This window comes from Anas platyrhynchos, chromosome 1 (genome assembly GCF_047663525.1).
Source record: "Anas platyrhynchos isolate ZD024472 breed Pekin duck chromosome 1, IASCAAS_PekinDuck_T2T, whole genome shotgun sequence".
Taxonomy (NCBI): Eukaryota; Metazoa; Chordata; class Aves; order Anseriformes; family Anatidae; genus Anas; species Anas platyrhynchos.
Genome location: NC_092587.1, coordinates 45,608,593 through 45,629,889, shown reverse-complemented (window position 1 = coordinate 45,629,889; position 21,297 = coordinate 45,608,593). Strand labels below are relative to the sequence as shown.

At 34.7% G+C, this 21,297-nt stretch overlaps 1 protein-coding gene across 2 annotated transcripts in view; it reads left to right on the top strand.

The window, feature by feature from the left end:
• Positions 1-19,946, top strand: part of APAF1 (apoptotic peptidase activating factor 1) — a 34,684-nt gene extending 14,738 nt beyond the window's left edge. For both annotated transcript variants that reach the window (XM_027452411.3, XM_027452425.3), the window contains 14 exons: positions 746-871; positions 1,692-1,823; positions 3,952-4,077; positions 5,672-5,830; positions 6,099-6,227; positions 7,002-7,127; positions 7,932-8,051; positions 10,498-10,623; positions 10,952-11,077; positions 13,516-13,635; positions 13,900-14,025; positions 14,845-14,970; positions 15,407-15,553; positions 18,342-19,946. In XM_027452411.3, the coding sequence (XP_027308212.3) occupies positions 746-871; positions 1,692-1,823; positions 3,952-4,077; positions 5,672-5,830; positions 6,099-6,227; positions 7,002-7,127; positions 7,932-8,051; positions 10,498-10,623; positions 10,952-11,077; positions 13,516-13,635; positions 13,900-14,025; positions 14,845-14,970; positions 15,407-15,553; positions 18,342-18,485 (1,833 nt within the window). In that variant the 3' untranslated portion in view covers positions 18,486-19,946. The remainder of the gene's footprint in view (positions 1-745; positions 872-1,691; positions 1,824-3,951; positions 4,078-5,671; positions 5,831-6,098; positions 6,228-7,001; positions 7,128-7,931; positions 8,052-10,497; positions 10,624-10,951; positions 11,078-13,515; positions 13,636-13,899; positions 14,026-14,844; positions 14,971-15,406; positions 15,554-18,341) is intronic.
• The last annotated feature ends 1,351 nt before the right edge of the window (positions 19,947-21,297 follow it).

Genomic DNA, 21,297 nt, shown 5'->3' with positions numbered 1-21,297 from the left:
GAACGCTGCTGTAAAGAAGAGTTTGTGATTTGTTTACGTAACTTAGGAGTATGTGCCCTTGTAAAGGAAAGGATGTCTTGATTTTTTTTCATGCTTGTAAAGCAAAATCTCACAATTTGGGGAAAAAAGATTAATTTGTAGTACTTCTTCCCAACTGCTTTTTACTTCCTTCCAACCAGATCAAGACAGATTTGTGTCATCCTGTACAACATCTTACTATTACTTTTTTTTTTTTCCTCTTCCTTCCCCAAATCATCAGTTGCTGCTAAAATTCTTTCTTTCAGTAGAAGAATATCATGATATATTAACCTGGAATTTGTACTTTTAATAACAGGCTAGGTTTTGTTAATAGGTATTTTGTGCAGTTATTCTTAAAATGAGTGAGGATGTGGACTTAGCCTTAAAGAGTAGGAAAGACTTAAATGTTAGAAGACTTAAGTTTAGACTTAGGCATAAAGGGTAGAAAAAAATAATTAATTAAACACGTAATGCATGCAGAAACTTTTTAAAAATATTTTTTCAGTATTTCTTTCCCTAAGAATTTCTATTATCTTTATGAAATTGAAACTCCAATTAAATGTTTTTACACGTATATTATGTTACCTTGAAATTATAAATGTTTTCAAAATGCAACCAGTTTAATAAAGAGCATAGAGATCTGTTTCAAGGAACACAAATTTAAATCTGTGTAGCACGTTTCAAAATTATATGCCAGTTACAAGATTTCTTTATTGTATTTCTTCAGGTGTTTAAAACAGAAAGTGGAGAGATGCTGCTGGAAATAACTGCTCATGAAGATGAAATACTCTGTTGTGCGTTCTCTGCAGATGATAAGTATGTAGCAACTTGTTCAGCTGATAAAAAAGTGAAGGTAAGGAAATAGAAAACAGACTTTTTTTTAAGTGTGATAGTTCCAATTTCAGTTTTAACCAATTCAAGCAGAACAGTCTTAGGACTAATTATTTTTTTAACTGTCTTAAACCTGATGTTGAAAAACAAAATGAAAAACCTTATACTTGTTACATTAGGCATACTCTGTTAATTATAATGAAGCTATGTTAGTTGTAATTCTTTATGTATGATGGTTATTTTCCTTGTATTGTCAGGTGATTCATTTTAAGTAGAGCATAATGTATGAGTCCAATCCTGTTCATAACATGAATGCCCATAAAGCTTTTTTCGTATTATTTTTCTGTTATATATTGTTTGTTCACTTTTAATTTTTCAGTATTGCAGCAAAACCTTGATTGGTATTCTAGTCTCTCAGATTCTAATCTGAACAATGATTTTTCCCCTTCCCCTTTGATTTCTAAGTTGTTCAAACACTTTGCTGTGAAAGTTTATATAATTAATAATAAGCTAAAACTGAATTTTAATAAGACCAGATCAGTCCTATTTGGTCACAGACTCTTTGTCATTAGAAACTTTTACTGTAGCTACTGTGTTCTGGTTCTTGAAAAGTGTATATATCTCTATCTTGGCTACATTAGTAGAAACAGTTTAAAATTACAGCTTTTTGTGTCTAAATATAAATATACATGTTTTCTGTTTCTCTTCCAAACATTTCTGTTGTGTAATTGAGAATGCTTTAGGACATTATTTGTATTCCAGTGGAGTTTGTATATGTATATTTTTAAATCAAGTACACTGACAATATTTTAAAGCGTTATTTGTCCTTCAATTCTGTGTAGATCTGGAATTCAAGAACAGGCAAGTGTATGCACATATTTGAAGAACACACAGAGCAGGTCAATTGCTGCCAGTTCAATAACAGAAGTGGTCAGTATCTTTTAGCCACGTGCTCAAATGATACTTTCATCAAAGTAAGTGGAAAAGGTTATGGTTAGCAATATAAAAATAACCACAACAGACTAATTGTTGTTGTATAAATGTACTTCAAACATTGTAAATTATTTTTTTTTAACTTAAAGAAGAGATAAGGAAATAGATCGGGAGTACTTACCGAAGCTCTGTCACTGGATTTCAACAAGGCAGAATAGAAGAAATGTTCATGTTTAGTGAAAGAGAATAAGCAAATCCTTACTAGTAGGGTACAAAGATGGAGACTTTTGGCAAGACTTTTAGAGGGTGGAATGGGAAAGTTTGGGAGTGGAATACCTGATTAAAAACGAAATAAGAAAAAATGAAGCAGAAATTTTAAGATTTTAAACATTTTGAATGTTTAAAAAAACATTAGGAAAATAACAACGAAACAAACATTCAACCTGGATGCTGAAGGATTAAAAGGTTTACCTTATGGAAGTGTAGCAGGTGTAGTTTTTTTTCTTTTCTAAATTCATAGGGCATAGTAAAGAAATAAAAGTGGAAACCAACAAATAAGAATAATCAAAATGAGATTTGTCAGGTTAGCCACCTGGCATTGTTCAGACTGGGGGGCATTATGTGTACAGAGAGAGCAGAAACAAGGTAACTGAAGTCTGTATTTGAGGAAGGAGGAAAAAAGGAGATTGAAGGATGACCTAAGCTGTTGGATAAGGGTGGAATTTCACAGAACAGTTGGGCAAATCAAATAGTTCACTGGCACTGAAGATGATGGACTCTACTATGCTTGCAGTCTGTCTTGCATTTGTTGCAATGCATGTACTGATCTTACTCTGCATGGTATGGTTCAAGGAGCCAGTTCTGGTGGGATTGGTTTTCTCTTCAGTTCACTGTAGTGGCTCCACTCTCCAGTGTCAGTACAAGAGAAATGCTGGGAATAGACAGTGAGGCGTGGGAGTTTTGGAGGGGGCAGGAGTGCCTTTTCCAGTTGTAGCAGTCTGTTAGATGTTCTAATGGTAATGTGAGATCTCATCTGAAGCATTCTGGCAGAAGCTTGTGTTTGTGTAAATTGGAGTTAAAATAGACATAAGGAGCCAATATCAAGATGAAAAGATGAGGCTTTTGTGCTGACCTGGATGTCCTGAGAGATGCATTTGTTGTCAGAAACTTACATCTTGGAACAAACAGATTTAGAACAAACCTGTTTAAAATGACCACTCTCAGGCTGTAAACGTGGCTGAAGTTTTGGACAGTTCAACAGTTTTCATGGGGAATGAATGACAGAACTGAAATATGCACAATAATAGAATAGAGTAGTAAAATAATAGTGGAAAAGACGTGATTGTTTTCAGAGAACACTGTCCAGATAATTGTTCTTGCTTTGAACTATTACTTGAGCAGTCAAGTGTATTGCTTTTATATAGGAGAAGGGCAAGAAATTTGGAAACAGAAAGAAAGTGTGGGCTGTAGGCTTGGAAAACAGTCTGTGTGTGCACGTGCCCTAAACATGTGGAATGTTCTTCTGTCTTTATTAATAAGGATGCAGTAATCCAAGAATAACTTGAGAGATTTCATTTTAGTTATTGTATATAAGCTACGTAATTCTGAACTTTGAAATTTGAAAGAAAGGCAAGACAAAGTTTATTCTTCAGTCTGAAGAAAATTTCAGTAACTTTGTTTGATAAGGGCCTTATCCTTACTGTACAAAATGGTTTATATAATACTGATGTGAATAATTTTCATGCAAGCTAGCAAATGGAAATAAATTGTGGGGGAGCCTCAGGCATAGTGTAAAGTCTGTGAGCAAAAGTAAAACTAAGAAAAAAGGTAAAACTAAGAAAAAATTGAGGATTTGGTTGCCAGTGCACTTTAAGAATGTGAACTGTGTGAATCATAGAATCATTCAGGTTGGAAAAAGGTTCTAAGATCATCTGTTCCAACCTTTAACCTAGTACTGACATACCACTGAACCACGCTACTACATGTAGTCTACATGTTTCTTGAAGACCTCCAGGATGGTGACTTAACCACTTCCCTGGGCAGCCTATTCCAGTGCCGCACAATCCTTTCAGTAAAGAAATTTCTCTTTGAACAGAAATCTCTCTTTTCAAATTTATCTTGGAATAGTTCACAAATATAATGAAATTTATATGTTTATTTCTTATGCAGCTTTGGGATCTGAAGGGAAAGTATTGTAGAAATACGATGTTTGGTCATGTAAATTCTGTCAATCACTGTAGATTTTCGCCAAATGATGAATATGTTGCCAGCTGCTCAACAGATGGAACAGTAAAGGTACATGGCATATTTGTTAAATCAACTGCTTGGTTTGATTTGTTTTTCATAAAATGCAAAATATGCATAAGAAAGTTCTGCATTTGCATAATTAGCTTTTAATGAATTAAACCCTGAAACAGTTGAGTATTGCTACTATTTTTAATGCTAAACTTTGAAAAGGCTTGTCCGTTACCAGAAAAAAAAGTTCGGTGTCTACTGCTTAAAACAAATTCTACCTAACTTCATTTTGAATCCTTTACTTTACACCATTTTTTTTTTTTTTTTGAAACAATGTATGTGGCTAAGAAAATGGGTGGAGGGTGTTTCAAAACTTACTTAAACAAAAAATGTTGATGTGTATATATATACATATGTAAATCTTTTTAATTTTAGTTGAAACATCTGTCATCTCTGAAAATGAACCATCAGTAAACAAGTATTAAAAGTAATTTGTGCACCGTTTTCCATGTGTGCACCAGAAAAGAATTTGAGAGGGTTTTGTTTTGTTTTTTCTTAGAATGTAAGGTTTGTTTTTACTGCCTTTGGCTGCAACAGATCTATGGTATTCCAGAACTGCAGTTCTTAAAACATTAAATATCTGTAGAGTTGCAAAAAAGACGTTGGGAAAGAAGGGTTGCAGTGGCTGTTGTCATTCAGAAGGAAAGTTGTGGTGGAGGATACAGAAATCATAGAATCATAGAATATCCTGAGTTGGAATGGACCCATAAGGATCATCAAGTCCAACTCCTGGCACCGCACAGGTCTATCCAAAAGTTTAGACTATGTTACTAAATGCACAGTCCAATCGCTTTTTAAATTCAGACAGCCTTGGTGCAGTGACTACATCCCTGGGGAGCCTGTTCCAGTGTGCAACCACCTTCTTGGTGAAGAACCTCTTCCTGATGTCCTTCCCCTGTCTCAGCTTAACACCATTCGCATGGGTCCTATCACTGGTGTTTACAGAGAATAGGTCACCTGCCTTTCCACTCCCCATCGCAAGGAAGTTGTAGACCGTGATGAGGTCCCCCCTCAGCCTCCTCTTCTCCAGGCTGAACAGGCCCATTGCCCTCAGCTGCTCCTCATACGTCTTCCCCTCTAGGCCCTTTACCATCTTTGTTGCGCTCCTCTGGACCCTCTCCAACAGTTTAATGTCCTTTTTGTACTGTGGTGCCCAGAACTGCACACAGTACTTCGAGGTGAGGCTCTAGCTCATTGGCAGGTGTCTCTGTGAAATTAGGGTACAAAACTAGATGTATACCAGATTTCTCATTGTGAGTGGGTTTTATTAAATAGAGTTGCAGAACAGATGTTATTTTTGTTTTTATTCTTTTGCCGAGTAGAGGTTGAGACGGCCATCTGGGCATGTGAATATTTAATGCCATTTGTTGATTGGGGTAGTGGAAAAAGCAAAGGGTTGTTTCGGTGTTCCTTTCTGTTCTCTTTTTTTTTTTTTTTTTTTTTTTTTGGTGGTGGTGGTTTGTGTGTATGTGTGTGTGTCTTCCTCATTTTCCTCCCTATAAGTGATTGGGAGATAGCTCTTCCCTGTTGTATTTTTTATCCTCAGCAGTAAAAAGAAATTTCATGTATTTTCTATATATATATTTTTTTGAAGCTTTGGGAAGCACGCTCAGCAAATGAACTGAAAACTATTGAGATAAAAGATTTCTTCCAAAATGCAGATGAGCAAGATGATGTGGAGGTCTTAGTAAAATGTTGCTCTTGGTCCAGAAATAGTGACATGATTTTGGCCGTTGCCAAAAATAAACTCTTGGTAAGTATCTCATGTTAATAATTTTCTATAGGTAGTATACTGCTATCTAGTTCAAAACTATGAATAAAGATTATATTATAGGCCACCTAGATGTTTCAGACATAAGTTGCATGGCTTTAAGTGTGTGTTAAGTAAAAATATGTGGGTGACAAACATTGACTGAGAGAAATACATTTTAGATTTGAAGTTGTATGCTGCTGAGTATATAAACTGTTTGTAGTGAAGTAATTTCATCTGTGTGCTAAGTATTGCAATTATGTGTTCACAGCTTTTTGATGTTAAAACAAGTGATTTGTTAACGCAAGTCATCGTAAGTCATCACAGTACAATCCAATATTGTGACTTCTGTGCTGGTGATGAGTTAGTAGCAGTTGCTTTGTCTCATTGTTCTGTTGAGGTAAGTGATTTGATTTTTTTTTTTTTTTTTTGCAGTAATGTAAAATGATACATGTGTCTGTATTTGTATGCGTTTTAACTCTGTATGCAGAGTTCAAACAAATCAGCCCTTTTAACAGGCTTTCATTGTCCTTCATTGTTATAATTTTTGTTTGCTTCTAAAGTATAAAAGGTAAATTAGGAAATAATACTTGAAAGCTATACATTCATCTTAGTTGTATATAAAACCACCAGGCTACTGTATGTATTTAAAGTTACTGTTACCACTCTGTGGAGTGTATACCTTCCCGTTGCTTAATTCAACACAAGCAAACAAAACATGCTCCTCTCCTCCTATATGGTGTTACAGGATGTGGCATTTCACTAAAGAGGAATACAACAGCTGAAATAACTTCGACTAGCATGGCTAAAGAAGCCTGTACAAGTATCAGGGTTTTCTGGCTCTTTCTTTTGTTTTCGTTTTGTTTTTGCAACCTACTTGGTCAGAACAATATGTGTTTTTATAATGAGTGATATGTGATATGTGTTCTTCTTTCTATGTCTTTATTTTTCCCCCACCTCATCTCTTATAGTAGTCAAAGAGGTTGCTGATTCCATTTCTCTGACCATCAAAATATGATAAACAGGCACAGTTCTCATTACATGTCTGATTTCAGAGTTAAGTAAGAAGATACTAGAAAAAATAGTAATTAAGTATACTTCTAGATTTTGCACTATTTTCCCTGACTATACAATCTAAATCCACTTAAGTTCTTCTTTCATATTTTTGTTGTAGTTATGGAATATTAAATCCTTATCAAAAGTAGCAGATTGCAGGGGACACATGAGCTGGGTTCACTGTGTGACATTTTCCCCAGATGGATCTCTGTTTCTGACATCCTCTGATGACCAGACAATACGAGTAAGATCACTTTTTTTTAAATGTCATTTTGTGTATGTGTGTATAAAATTGTTATAAAATCATATATATAATACAAACATTTATTTGGTATTATATATGGGTAAATGTTTATATTATATAAATGTAAATATTTATAATAAAGTTACCTATATATACAGTAAAATGAGCTTCTTTTTTTTTTTTTTTTTGCATATCGAAGTCCAATGGCTGTTCAAGAGTAATTGTAACCTATTTTGTTTTAGATTTTATCTAAATAAAAACATTGTGAACTATTTTGAGGGTTCTTTTGTAAGCTTACAAAGTTGATGTTGCTTTCATTATTAGATATATTTGTGTGTTAACATTTAGAACAAATTCCTGTAGTTGTAATGCCTCATTAAAAGCTGTGTAAGTAGAACTGTAGCTTACCAAAGTAATGTTTCCTTCTTTCCGAGTTAACACTTAACATTCTTAACGTTTTGAAAGCAATTGAAGTATTAGAAATTGGTACTTGATGTTTTTTGTAATTGAATTTTAACACTCTTTGAAATAGAAAATTGTGGACTGTGATACCAAATACCGAGGAGTCTGCCGGTCAGCTTTGGAAAAAAAGTTGTTCTGTTTCATCCATTGGAATTGCTATAGTAATTGCCCAACCTCCTCTAGTAAATAAATACAGAAGGAGGATAACTCTTACTGTTTGACAGTTAATGTTACTTGTAAATTTATATGACTTAAGTTTATAGGTACTCAGCAAGTTTTATATCTTGTCCTTTAACAAAAATAATAAAACAAATGAAATAAAACTAATGTGTTCTTCAACAGATTTGGGAAACAAACAAGGTGTGCAAGTCTTCTGATGCTGAGCTAAAAAGTGAACTAGATGCTGTATTTCACAACGGTGAAGTAATGATTTTAGCAATTTACAATCAGAAGCATATACAAGTAAGCTTTATTTCTTAATGCATTGTTACATTTGAATGTTATCTGCAAATCTCAGTAGGATACAGAGGAAGAACTGAAATAACTGCTTGTTCATTACTTTGATCTGTAGTAGATGACTCTTAATGTATGGTAACATTTTTATTTCTAGGAACTATGCCTAGTTTAGTAAGCAAAAACTGAAGATTAAAGGGAGTTTCCACACTGATGTAGGAACTGAAACTCAATGTGGAGGAACAAAACTGTTTTCTCTTCAAGACTGGGGATGTTGTAAGGCCTGGAAGTGTGCTTAGGCATGCACAGCAATGTGCACATACACTACACATAGACAAGGTGTTACACAACACAAGTACCTAATGCATCAAACCTACTGCTGAAGTAATAATCTCAAACTGGGGAAATGATACATATAAGCCCAGGTCAGCCCATAGCCTTAGGACAGCATAGAGCCTTTTGTGTTCTAAAGAATACCATTAATATAGTGTATATACCATACTATAAACCATTATATAATATATTATAAACCATAATGTATATACTATTTTTACTGTGAGACCTCCTCCCCGCCACCCTGCGTGCCAAGTAATAATACACCAATTTTCAACATATTTTTGCTATTCTGTGATAGCAAAAGCACAGACATCTTTTTTTGTTGGTTTTGTTTTTAGCATGATCCTCTCATTTATTAAATAATGTCAGTTGATAGGATTTTCTTCAAAGTGAAGGCAATCAGGTTATTCTTTTCTTATTCACTCAGGTTATTTTTTTTACTCGATTACAAGTGTTCAAAAGCACAAAACAATTCCATATTTGTCGCAGAGTGCTGCTTATGCAAACTGATTGTGTGTGAAGCCATAAAATGGGCAATGCTATGCCTTTGGCTATGAGGTAGCTATTTCAGTTATTTAGCCTAAAGCAGCAGCTGTCTAAGATAAAACCTTTGTTCTGGCCTGTGAAATCAGTGAATTCTTATTGCTGGATATGTAGGTAGGTGAGTGCTGGAATAGATTCTGCTGCCCTGCAGGACATGGTGCAGATAATCTTTGGGTAGGGTCATGTCCTTTTTTCTAGTTTGTCCAGAGACAAGCATGTAAGCTATGTAATCCTGGCTAATCAGCATGACCATCATCTTTATTTCTAATCCTAGAGTTCCTCGGGATTTCCTCCTTTTTCTCTTCCTATTTTCTGTCTGTTGTCTTTTGTCTGTCCTGTCAGCAAATTAGCCAGTTCTTACTCTACCTAAAAATCGTGCTAAAAAAAAAAAAAAGAAACTTTGAGTAGAATATTGATGATATTTGAATAATAGGTAGTATGGATATAGAAATAACTGAAGTATCTCTATCAGAGCCTTGACAATAAAGATATTTTTGAGCCAAGAGGAAGCAGTAAATGCTGAAATTAAAATTTATGTGAACATTTCAAATGTGTGAGAAAAGAAGCTCTATCAACCACAGGGAAGAGAAAAACCACAATGAATGGAGTTGAATTACTCCTCACATGTAAATGGGTGTAGGATAGTGAATTCTTTCAATTTTCCTGAATTATAAAATACGTAAGACTACTCTGTAATGGTGTAATCTGTCATCTAAATTAGTAGGTCTTAGTAGACCTAAGGTGTGTGTCTATATTTCTATTATATCTTTCTTTTCCATGAGAAAGTTGGTGCTTAGATTTGCTGCCCTAAATACAGTATTGTGACATCCTGGAGAGGTGCAGTCAAGAGGGAAGACTTTATTGTAGCAAGAGAATAGATTTTTAACCTTTGTGCAAGAAGAAAAATTGACCAGAAAGACAAATTGCAGTTAAGCTACTGTAATTCCATAGTAAATCTCAACTATCACAATCTGTGGAGGTAGTTTTTCTCGTAGCTGTAATGTTTTACCTTTTGTAACTAGTAAATTAGTAATCCCTAGTCACCTTTTGATGTACTGTATGGTTGTTTTTAAATGCATCATATCAGTGGATTCTTTTTAATCTTTTTGTTTGTTTGTTTTGTAAATCATTGTATTCTAAAGAGTTGTTTTTTTTTTTTTTTTTGTCCTGGAGAACTAATTTGAGGTCAACACTGAGTGGAAATCTAGTGCACTGTATACGCTAATAAATTTTAAGTCATGCTTCTGCTCCATTTGGCATGAATTGGAAAATCTGGCTGGCAAGTAGCTTGAGTTACTGTTTTCTGTACTCAAACTTTTTTAAAAGCCTTCTAATCCTAAGGTGTTTTTCTTTTTGCAAACTTCTTCCATTCAGGGAGCTTGTCAGTATGGAAATGTTACAGTATGGAGATGGTTACACAGACCTTTAAAGAAGTTGATTTATGAAAGTAACTGATACAGATAATTCAAATTTTAGAAACTGACAAACTATTCTCTTACCATTCTTAGCTCTCTATTTTAATTTTAGTTTAAATTTTAAAATATTTTATTAATTTAATTAACTTCCTGTCTTGCAGCTCATTAATGGAAATACAGACAACATTATTATGCAGACAGAACCTCAGGAATCCCTTATTTGCTGCTGTTGCTTAAGTGAAGATCTAAAATTTGCAGCAGTTGGACAGGAGAATGGAACAGTAAAGGTATTATATTGTAAATTTACTTAAAACAATAGGAAAAATACTTTTATTTAAATGAATGTCATTTTAATGACTCTACAGTCATATTCTTTAGTATAGTACTTTAAAGTTTTTACATTTGAATGATGCTGAAATGCCAATAATTTGAGGTAATGCTAATAATGTAGCTCTGCATTTATTTTTACCAAGTACTGAGCTAATGCAATTTTCTTGTTGACTGAGAATGATGTATTTACAGTCTCTTTATTAATTAAAAAGAATTTGCAAGTTCTTCTCTTCTTTTCCATAAACTATGTAAAGTAAAAAGATTACTGCATTCTTCATTGTAAAGGTATTACAGTTGTTGGATGGGAAAGTTCTGAAATGCCGGGCGGCCTACAAGACATCCGTGCAGCATTGTCGATTTACCTCTGATTGTCAGACTCTGATTTCAAGTGCTCATGATGCAGTCATACAGGTTCGGAAGATATTTTAAAAGATTATATTGTACACAAAAACTCATTTAAAATGATCTTTTCTACTACACCTAATGTAAACTTGGTCAATGTCTACTGTATTCTGTGTGTGGAACCATTTTGATTCTGTGCATTTTGAATGGAGCATCTTTATGTTGCGTTAGGGTAAGTTGATACTCTTGGTTCTGTTGTTGTTTTAATTGTGCTTTCCAGCTTTTGCAATTTGCAAGTGGTGCTATAGCGAGTAATTTATTTGGTGCCAAGGAATTAAAAATGAAAAGTTACTGTGTTTTTTTTCTGGATGACCAGAAACAGGAAGCAGCAAGTTAGAGTACCAGGCAAAGGCAAGGGGCTCTAGAAATCGTACCCTCTATTTATACCGTACAGGCTAATGAGTATTGCACAGTTCTGTTTTTAATACTGTGGATGATAGAACTAGCTCCTGTCAGTTGAGTGAAAAGAAAGAGTAATTTTTGAACAAGGTAACAGTGAAGGGTTATATAAGTGAAGGGTTTAGGATGCAACCCAGAATTGGCTAAGTATAGTAGGTCTGTAAGTGGGCTCGCCTATATTGTGTAAGGGAATAGGATTAAAAGACCTATCTCTGAGTGGGCTGGTGCTGAGTACAGATACTAGCTAGATATAGAATGACTGCACTAATGTAGGCTCAAATTAATAAACTAAACCTAGCTACTAAACTAGTGTTAGAGCTCATATCAGGGATGCACTTTTGAAGTGAATCTCCTGGTCATTTTTACTTAGTGCTTTAGTTTGCACTTGCAGAACAGTTGCAGGTATGCAGACAGGATTCTTAAAGTGAACTAAAGTGTTCATGCTCCAGCCATGTATGGACATTCAGTTAATACAACCAAACTTGATTTAGTTTGAAATAAAACCTCTAAAATCCCCATGGATGCTGGTCCTCGAGTACTGTTTCGCTCAGCAATCTATTTCAACTTCTACCTATTTGCTAAGGTACATATAGACTATGCTATGTCTTACTTCGGTTTTTGTTTTGCTCTGACTGCACAGAACTTGTGGATCTGAGGCTAGCTTGACTGCCTTTGCTATGGCACTCACTCACTACAAGTTAAGGTAGTACCAACAGCTAGCTTGCCAGTTTATCCCCCTTCTGATGTGGGTGCTTTTTTGCTTAGGTCCTCAGCTCCCCCTAGTGGACAGTGCACCAGTTGTTCATCTGAACATGTTTGGTTACTGTTCTTTCTTTGATGCAGAAAGCCTATTAATTTGAAAAGCAATTAAATAATCGCTACTTAAATCAAATTGAGGTTTAATAGCTTCTGTAAGATAAAATGACACTTCTTCAATTTTCATTGAATAGTTGAATTAAAAATAGGAATGCCTTTTTGCTATCAAAACAAATGGAAGTGATATTGCATTAAAAATACACTTTAAAAATACAAAAGAAATTTAAATCAGGTATAGAAAAGTATGAGGTCTTCCAGATAACATAAATGTATTTATTGCAGTAATCAGAGGTTGAAAGCTGAAAACTTCTGGGGTGTCTAGAAAATGATGGGTTTGCCTTTTTTTTTTTGTAATTACCACTAAGCTTTTATAGAGTGATAAAATCACAGTATATTCCAAGTTGGAAGGGACCCACAAGGATCATTGAGAACCAACTCTTGGCTCCACAAGACTACATAGAAATCAGACCATTTGTCTAGTGGTTAGGCTTGTCCCAGTGCCTGACCACCCTCTGGGTGCAGAACCTTGCCCTAACCCCCAGCCTGACCCTCCCCTGTCCCAGCTCCATGCCGTTCCCTCGGGTCCTGTCGCTGTCCCCAGAGAGCAGAGCTCAGCGCCTGCCCCTCTGCTCCCCTAGTGAGGGAGCTGCAGGCCGCCATGAGGCCTCCCCTCAGCCTGCTCTGCTCTGGGCTGAACAAACCAAGGGACCTCAGCTGCTCCTCATGCATCTTGCCCTTTAGACTCTTCACTATCCTTATAGCCCTCTTTTGGATGCTCTCTAATACTTTTATGCCCTTATATTGTGGTGCATAAAACTGCACTCAGTACTTGAGGTGAGGCCGCACCAGTGCAGAGTAGACAGTCACCAGCGCAGTAGACAATCACTTCCCTTGATCAGCTAGCTGTGCTGTGCTCGATGTACCCCAGGATACAGTTGACCCTTTTGGCTGCCAAGCAATTAAGCATCACATTCACTTCAAAAAATCAGTTTCTGTGTATATTACAGGGAAACAGTTTTGTTTCATGCTTTTCAATATCAATATATTAAAGCAAATTATCCCATAGGTTGATTATTAAGTGTTACAGCATGCCTCTTCAATATCTTACCTTTTAATAAGTTGCCACCTCCATAAAAACTTTTTGTATTTCTTGTGAGTTAAAAATAAATCAGCTAATGCATTCTTCAATTGTTTGTTATATATTTTTTAAAGTATTCCGTCTTTATAATTAGGTATGGAATTGGCAGTTGAATGAATGTGTGTTTCTAAGAGGGCACAAGGAAGCTATCAAGGACTTTAGACTTCTGGAAAATTCAAAACTTCTTTCTTGGTCATTTGATGGAACAGTTAAGGTAAGTAAAAGACTGTTTATTGACAAATTGTAATACATTTTGCTGTCTTTTAATTGTATCTTTATTTATTTATACATTGTATTGATCTTAAAATGAAAGCTACAGAGACATAAGACAGAAATGTTTTCTATTTCTAGTAAGATTTATATTGTTACATTTTAGCAAAAGCTGAGCTTTATCTCCTATGTATTGTCCTGTAAGATGCATGTTTGTAATTTTTTTTAGTGTTGTTATGAAAAAATAGGGTACTTCTGTATTTTGTAGGTTTGGAATATCATCACTGGAAAGACAGAAAAAGATTTTGCTTGCCATGGAGGTGCTGTTCTTTCCTGTGCTGTTTCGCCTGATGGTAGTAAGTTTGCATCTACTTCTGCTGACAAAACTGCAAAGGTTGGTGGCTTTGTATACAAAACCAAACATGTTTGTTTTTGTTTGGCCTGAAATTTCTGCTTTATCTTTTATTATGAGGTAACAGGTGATTATTTGTTATCCTGTTGTATTTCTAGTGTTAAGTTTCCTATATATGTGAAAATGTTTCTAATGCTGTTACAGACATTCAGAATTGATCTGGATATAATTTGAGACTGTTCTGGTGACCTGTATACAAGTAAAATACACGTTTAATGTACAAGTCTGCAGAACATTTCTTTTACTTTTCTCTATTAATAGCCTGCTGATCTAATTTGGAAATACAAAGTAAGAAAATTTCTGAAACTTTTAGAGAAAGTGTTGTCCACAGTTGCTGGTATCATTTCTGTTTAGAATCTAGGCTCAAAAAGTTGTGAAATGTTAAACGTTCTGGGGCTACCTCATCAGCTTTTTAAAGTGTCCCATTAGCTTTTTTAAATACAGTTTTGAATTGACTGATGAATCCTTTTTCTAGGGACGATTCTGTGAACTTCTTTATAAATGAATCCATTGCCTTAAAGAGCATATTCCAAAGAAAATATGTTCACACTTGGTTCTGTAATTTGTAGCAAATGCATTCTTGTGTGATTAATAAAAAGAAACAGACTATGGTATAATCCATATGTAAGTAAACATGCATATATGCCTATATATTTATATCTATATGTTTATATATCTGCATATATATAGATAGATATATAAAGTACTTTGTACATTTGAACACTATGCCTTTTATGGAAAAAGTGGATGAAGTCATAATTGTTTTTAAAATTATTGTTTTTACTCTTCTTTTTAATTTAGATATGGAGCTTTGAAAGTTCATGTGTTCTTCATGAGCTGAAAGGTCATGAAGCCTGTGTGCGGTGCTGTACTTTCTCTCCTAATAACAAATTACTAGCCACTGGGGATGACAAAGGAGATATAAGGGTACTGCTTTTACCTTGTTTATTTTATAATTCAATTGATAGTTCACATACTAAAGAATTCTAATAGTTTGTGTTCTGCATGTCTAATTAATTAAAATTGTAGTGAATATCAGACAGTTGAAAATAGCAAAGATATTTTGCATGTTACAGGGAGACAGTAGTTTGTAAGCATACTAATAGGTTTATGTTCCATGAATGCTGAGGAACTATGATTCACATGATTTACTGGCAATTCTACTGTGAATTGCACGTATGATTAAATTTTGCATATATGACAGAGTGGTAAGAGGAGAGCCCATTTTGGGTGATTAGGCTGTCACTTCAAACAGAATGATTATTTAAAAAATAATAAAATGGGAACGCATATTTCAGCTTTTCTTACTGGATTTTTTTTTTTCCTAACTTCATTTGTATACATAACCTTTTTTCTCTCTTAGATTTGGGACATTTTAACAGGTGGATTACTTCACTTCTGCTCCCTAGTTACTGTAGATGAAGGAGAACCAACACACGGTGGCTGGGTAACCGACCTCTCATTTTCTTCTGACAGTAAGATGCTTGTGTCATCTGGAGGCTATCTTAAGGTAAGCCCTGAAATAATAAAATGTTCTAACATACCTAATTAAGAAGCAATGCACTGATAATTCTGAAGGAAAACACAAATCTTACATGCTTAAAAGAAACAAACCTTACGCATTTTACTTAAAACAAGACCGCTCCATTTTTGTGATTGTCTGGCAATTTCACTTTTCTTCTCCAATCTGAAAGCCCCCTGATTATGTCTTAGGAATTCTTCAGACGTCTAGGATGGAGTTGGTTTTTGAACTCCACATGTGCTATTGTTCACAGAGTTCAAGAAACAATTGGAAACTTGAGAATTTTATTAGTAAAGCCCTTCGTCAACGTTTTAATATTAAGGATCTCAGTCATTTCTGTTTGCTTTAATAACCACTCAATTTCAGCAGCAATATATTCTTTCTAAAATACTTCATTTTTTTTTTTTAAGATAACTGAGTTTTTTTTTTTTTTTTTTCATAAATAAAAATTCAGAAGGAGTTGCAAGTGGGAATATTCTGCCTTGAAAGGCGTTTAGGTAACTATTGGAAAAGTGTATATTGGAGCTGAGGAACTCTGTCTTTTCATTAGTCTTTCATTGTTCAGACTTGTACTAGACAGGAAAAGCAGTGGTCTGTATTTAAGTTTGTGAATTGGGTTCCTCATAATTTCAAATTTCTTACGAGTTTTATTTTTTCCCCTCATGCAGTAGCTAACACCTTAGTTGAAGTGTTGTGTGTGTGCACATATACCAATGGCTAAGAGACTGAGGAGGGGTAGGATGGATGGATGGATGGATGGATGGATGGATGGATGGATGACCATTTGTGAAGTTCTCAACTCACAAAGTGCCGAAGGGTAGTTGATTGTTGGTCAGTGGATGACCATTGGTTGTGCTACCAGACCACTGTATTTTCTAATTTTGCATTGAAAACCTTTTCTGACATTCATTTCTTATGAAAGAACAAGGCATGCATCCTGTTTGTAATTTCCTTCCTGTTTTGTCTTGTGGTTACAAAGTATGGCATTGTGATGGTTCTTAGTTGTCGAATGCCCCCCCCAGCTGAAACAGGGAGCTCTCTGGGCTCTGAGAGGAGTCTGGCACTGTCATTACTAACTACGTGAAGATGGCAGTTAGCCTTCTCCAGGCTAAACATAGAGTGCTCAACACTATATAGTCAGGGAGCTCAATACACAATGACTAAATTGCTGCTTTTTGAATCTAGCAGTCCACCCAGTTTGCTAGCTACAAAATATTCCACCCACCCAGTGTTTATCTCTCCAGTTAGACTGTAAGATATTATGGGAGACCATAATGAAGGCTTGACTATGGTTAAGGTAAATCACATCCACTACTCTTGCTGTGGTGTTTACAGGGCCACCATTAATGTCATAAAAGTCAACTAGGCGGTTTGGCATGATATGTTGGTAAAATCATTGTTGGTAAATTTGTTGGTAAATCCATGCTGGTTGTTAATCACTGAGATCTTGTCATTCACATGCCATGGAATGACTTCCTGAAAACTTGTTACATAATATTCCCAGGGACTGCAGTGAAGGTTACTGATCTGTATTTCCCAGGATTGTCCTTTCCCTTTTTTGTAAACTGGAATGGCAAATGCCATTTTCTAGTCACTGAGAACAGATTCTGTCACCATGTCTTCTCAAAGTCCTGTGTTACTGCTTCTTTTTTTTTTTTATTTTTTCAAAATCTACAGGTGGATGAATATGATGTGCGTGCAAACGCACCCATACAAACCTCTTAAAGGGAGATCCTAATCAATGAAAGTCTGAAATATTTCAGGAGTTAACTCTGCTCAGAAAATTGAGCAGAATTAGATTATGCTACATAGACCATACGTTTAAGCAAATGATTCATTAAATAACGGACACTTTGGGAAAGGTGTTTTTAATCAAAACATAGCTGTGTAGTTACAAAACTGAATTATGCACACAACTACTATTTGTTACATACTTCATGATATGAGTACGTTAAAAAATAGTAATGTCAGCTGCTTGTGTCAAAGGTAATCAAAGTTAAAGGTAATCTGTTTCAATATTTTTGTACTGCACTCAAATATTGGAAAAATAGAGGGTAGACTTCTTAGTGGAACAAGTAAAAGGTTTTTGCTGGACTGATTTTGGTTCATCATGGTCTCCAGTTCTGAGAGCAGTATAAGAAATGTGAAATGATTCTACAGGTGTGGAATAAAGTGTTGTAGAAGGTTGTTCTTTGTTACTACTGCTTATGTATAATCTAAACAACAACAACAACAAAAAAGGATGTACAGGCTAAGTAGAAAAAAGTCTGTCCTGCTGACGTAACTGAAAAAGGTTAATCTATATAAATGACTAATCCGTTCGTGATTCCAGTGAAGTGTGTGGGCTTTTTTTTTTAAAGTTTAGCTATAGTTTCATTTATATTGTATGGCAGTGATTGTATGGCAGTGAGTTTTATGTATTCATTTGGTTGTATAAAAGTACATAATACAAAAAAAAAAAAGTATGCTACAGTTTAATTCTATTGATTGTATTTTATGATGGTGTAAAGAGCAGTGCCTGAATTTATTGTTTTGTATGTGTTCCTTAAATTGAACAGCTTCAGTCTTTTTGAAGTTTCTTTTCATCTGAAAGTCTTATATCTTTAATAATTAGTCTTTTGCTAAACCTTTTCTATTTAATATTGCTTATATTTTACTCCCTTAGTTCTATCTCTATGAGGAAAGCAGTCAATTGGGCTAGCCACGCTAGGGCTTTTTATATGATTTATTCTAACTGTACTTTAACTAACTGAAAGTGTATTGTTATATTTTACAGTGGTGGAATGTAACTACTGGAGAATCCTTGCAAACGTTCTACACAAATGGAACTAACCTTAAGTCAATACATGTGTCCCCTGATTTCAAAGTGTATGTGACTGTTGATAATCTTGGTATTCTGTATGTATTACAGAAATTGTGATTAATGGGCTGAACATTGCAGAGATTCATTCATTTTTTTTGAACTGGAAACAAGATTCTGCTAATTTTTTGTCTCTCGTTAAACTGTGAATTGTATAGCAGTGTTGCATTCATGATGTTTTCATGCATATTTATGTACATTTATGCACGTTTTGGCAAATCAATTTGCATTTAATTTTGTTTTTAATAAGCATTATTATAATATTTAAGTCCTGATTTGCATCTTAAGTATATTGCTTCCAACTTTGTAACAAAATTTTATTAAGATTTATTCAAATTAGGTGAAGTTAATAAAAGTTGGTAAAAAAAAAAAAAAAAGAAGAATATAATAGGAAATGTATTTTGTGCTAAGGCTGATGGTTAAATGCTCTCTAGTCATGGACACAACTGTAAGATAAGAAAAAAAAGTTGCCTATGATGCGAGGTTTTTTGTTTACAACAGAATAGAAAGAATTGGAGACATTCTTCATTTGAAAAATGAAACCAGATATTTTGGTGCTTCAAGTTCAAAACAAATCAAGTAGCTGTTCAGTTTACAGTAGCATTGCTTCCCTCTTTCAGTGAGAACTTTCATGCTTCTAACCTTGTGGAGATAAAAGTGCATTGTAACATCTACGAGCTATTTCTTGTTAAGGAGGACATCTTGAGTTCTGTTTTCTCAAGGCAAAATCTGAAGGGATATTAGAAGTGAAGTGGAAGAGATTGTGCCACGTCTCCATTCAAAGGATGAACAGAACCAACCAGCTAAACTGAAAAACACTAGAAAGTGTGAATTTTGGTTATTTTTCCTTTTGAAATTACCATTTAGTTAATCACTTTATGCAATGGAGACATTTCATTGTTGCCAGCTTTGTTTACATCGCATTGTTTGTGCAGGGATCTCTTTCCTGGTAATATGTGATTTTTTTATTTTTATTTTGTACAATCTATTTATAGATTCTATATGGGCTAGAATCTTTGACATTTGGTACTTAATTGTACTTGGCATATCTTCTGTGAATAATTAGTTACCTTTTCTTCTTAGGTGACAGTAAGCCTTGTTCTAATAAGTTGCCTCTCAACTACTATGATCAACTGCACAAGCATTAGTGTCATAATTTTCATATTTTTGTTGTTGGCAGTAGAACACTTCATCTAAATACTTGATTGCCAAAGGTACATTAGTAAGTGTGTATCAAGTGATAATAAATAGTGAAATTCTCACTTTTAGTAATTTTTGTATGCATTACAGGAGATTTAATATACATCTTTAATATTTGCCTGTTTTTGACAATCACTTTTTTCCTCTTTTCTAACTTGAAATTCCACTGTTTCTAAGGTGCTATTGAATACGGGTCAGGGTAATTAAAGTACTGCTGGCAGAAATGTAAAGAGAAAAAATTTGATAGAAAAAAATGTAATGTTTTGTATTCTAAGTAAGTACAGCATTCAATAAAGATAATCGAAGTAATGTTGGCTGAAATTATGAATGAATTTCAATTCTGGAGTGCGAGTTTTTGTTGGTTTATTTTCTTTCTTGCAGGGTGGGGGGAGGGGAAGTGCTGCATTCTTTATTAAGTTTTATTGTGTTTTTATTGTCGATCTGAATGTAATGCTACTTTTCAAACCACATCCAAAATTCTTTGACAGATAAGAAATAGTATTAAATACAATGATGGAGGAAAAAGTGAACAAAAGGAAACTGAAGTCTTGGAAAAAGGTCTTTTAATGTTCAGGACATAGTTGCTTCCACTCTGTCTAGTTTATACAGACCTCATCAGTACCCTTCCTGATTACCTGAAGATCCTAGTAGTGGGATGCTCCTCTCAGCCAGTTTCCATTGATTGCATAGGCAGTGCTGTCTTCACTGCACCGACCGTGTTAGTCAACTTAGAGACCCAACTAGGTAAAAAGATACAGGATAAATATTTCACATGAGAAAGGTCAGAAAGCTGTCTTTCATGGCAGTGTTAATGAATCCTGAATGACAGAAAAATATGATCACGGCTTAATGAAGAAAACGTACGACTGGATTTCATAGCACATTTTGATTTTTAAGCAAGTAGGTGACAAGTAGCCTGTAAGCTTGGAAATGTAAGGAACATACAGTGCATTCTTGAATTATTCTGCAAGGATGACAGCACTGTAGGATTGTGTTGCTGCCACTGGGGAAGCTGTGCTTCATAGAAGGTGGTGTTAAGAGTCTGGACGTTGGCTTTCATGTGCAAATGGATGGAATTGACTACGAAGACTTCATAGTTGTAGTGAAAGAAGAGAGATAGTGATGAGAAAGTCTGAAGAAACAAAGAAAAGATAAGATATACAAGAAGAAAATAAACTGTTAAGAGAAGGGGCCAAACAAGACAGCATCTTTAAATATTTAAGAAGTCTAAGGCAATTCATTCAAACAAAAGTGAAGTGCTGCTTTGCACTTCAAACAGATTTGGCACTTCTCTTTGCTTATATGTATTTTAAAAGACATGAAATAAAGTTTGACCAGAAGAAATTTTGTTTTATGGATTGAACACTAGCGTTTCCATTTTGTCTTGTAATGCCAGATCAAATAGCATCACCCAAATTTAACTAATGGGCATTGCCAATTCTATATAGTTCTTTAACTGAAATTATAATGTACTTTTGTGTAAACAATTTTAGGTACACTTTCTATTAATGATGCTTGTTAGCTTCTGTGGAAGTTCTGAGTCTTTTCATTTTGGCAATTAGGCCTATAGCTCCTTTAAATTCCCCATTCCGTTAACTATGTTGTTCTCCTTTCTAACACAGTCATTTGAAATAGAGCTGTGCAGTTACTGCCTGAGGTTTTTCCATGTAGA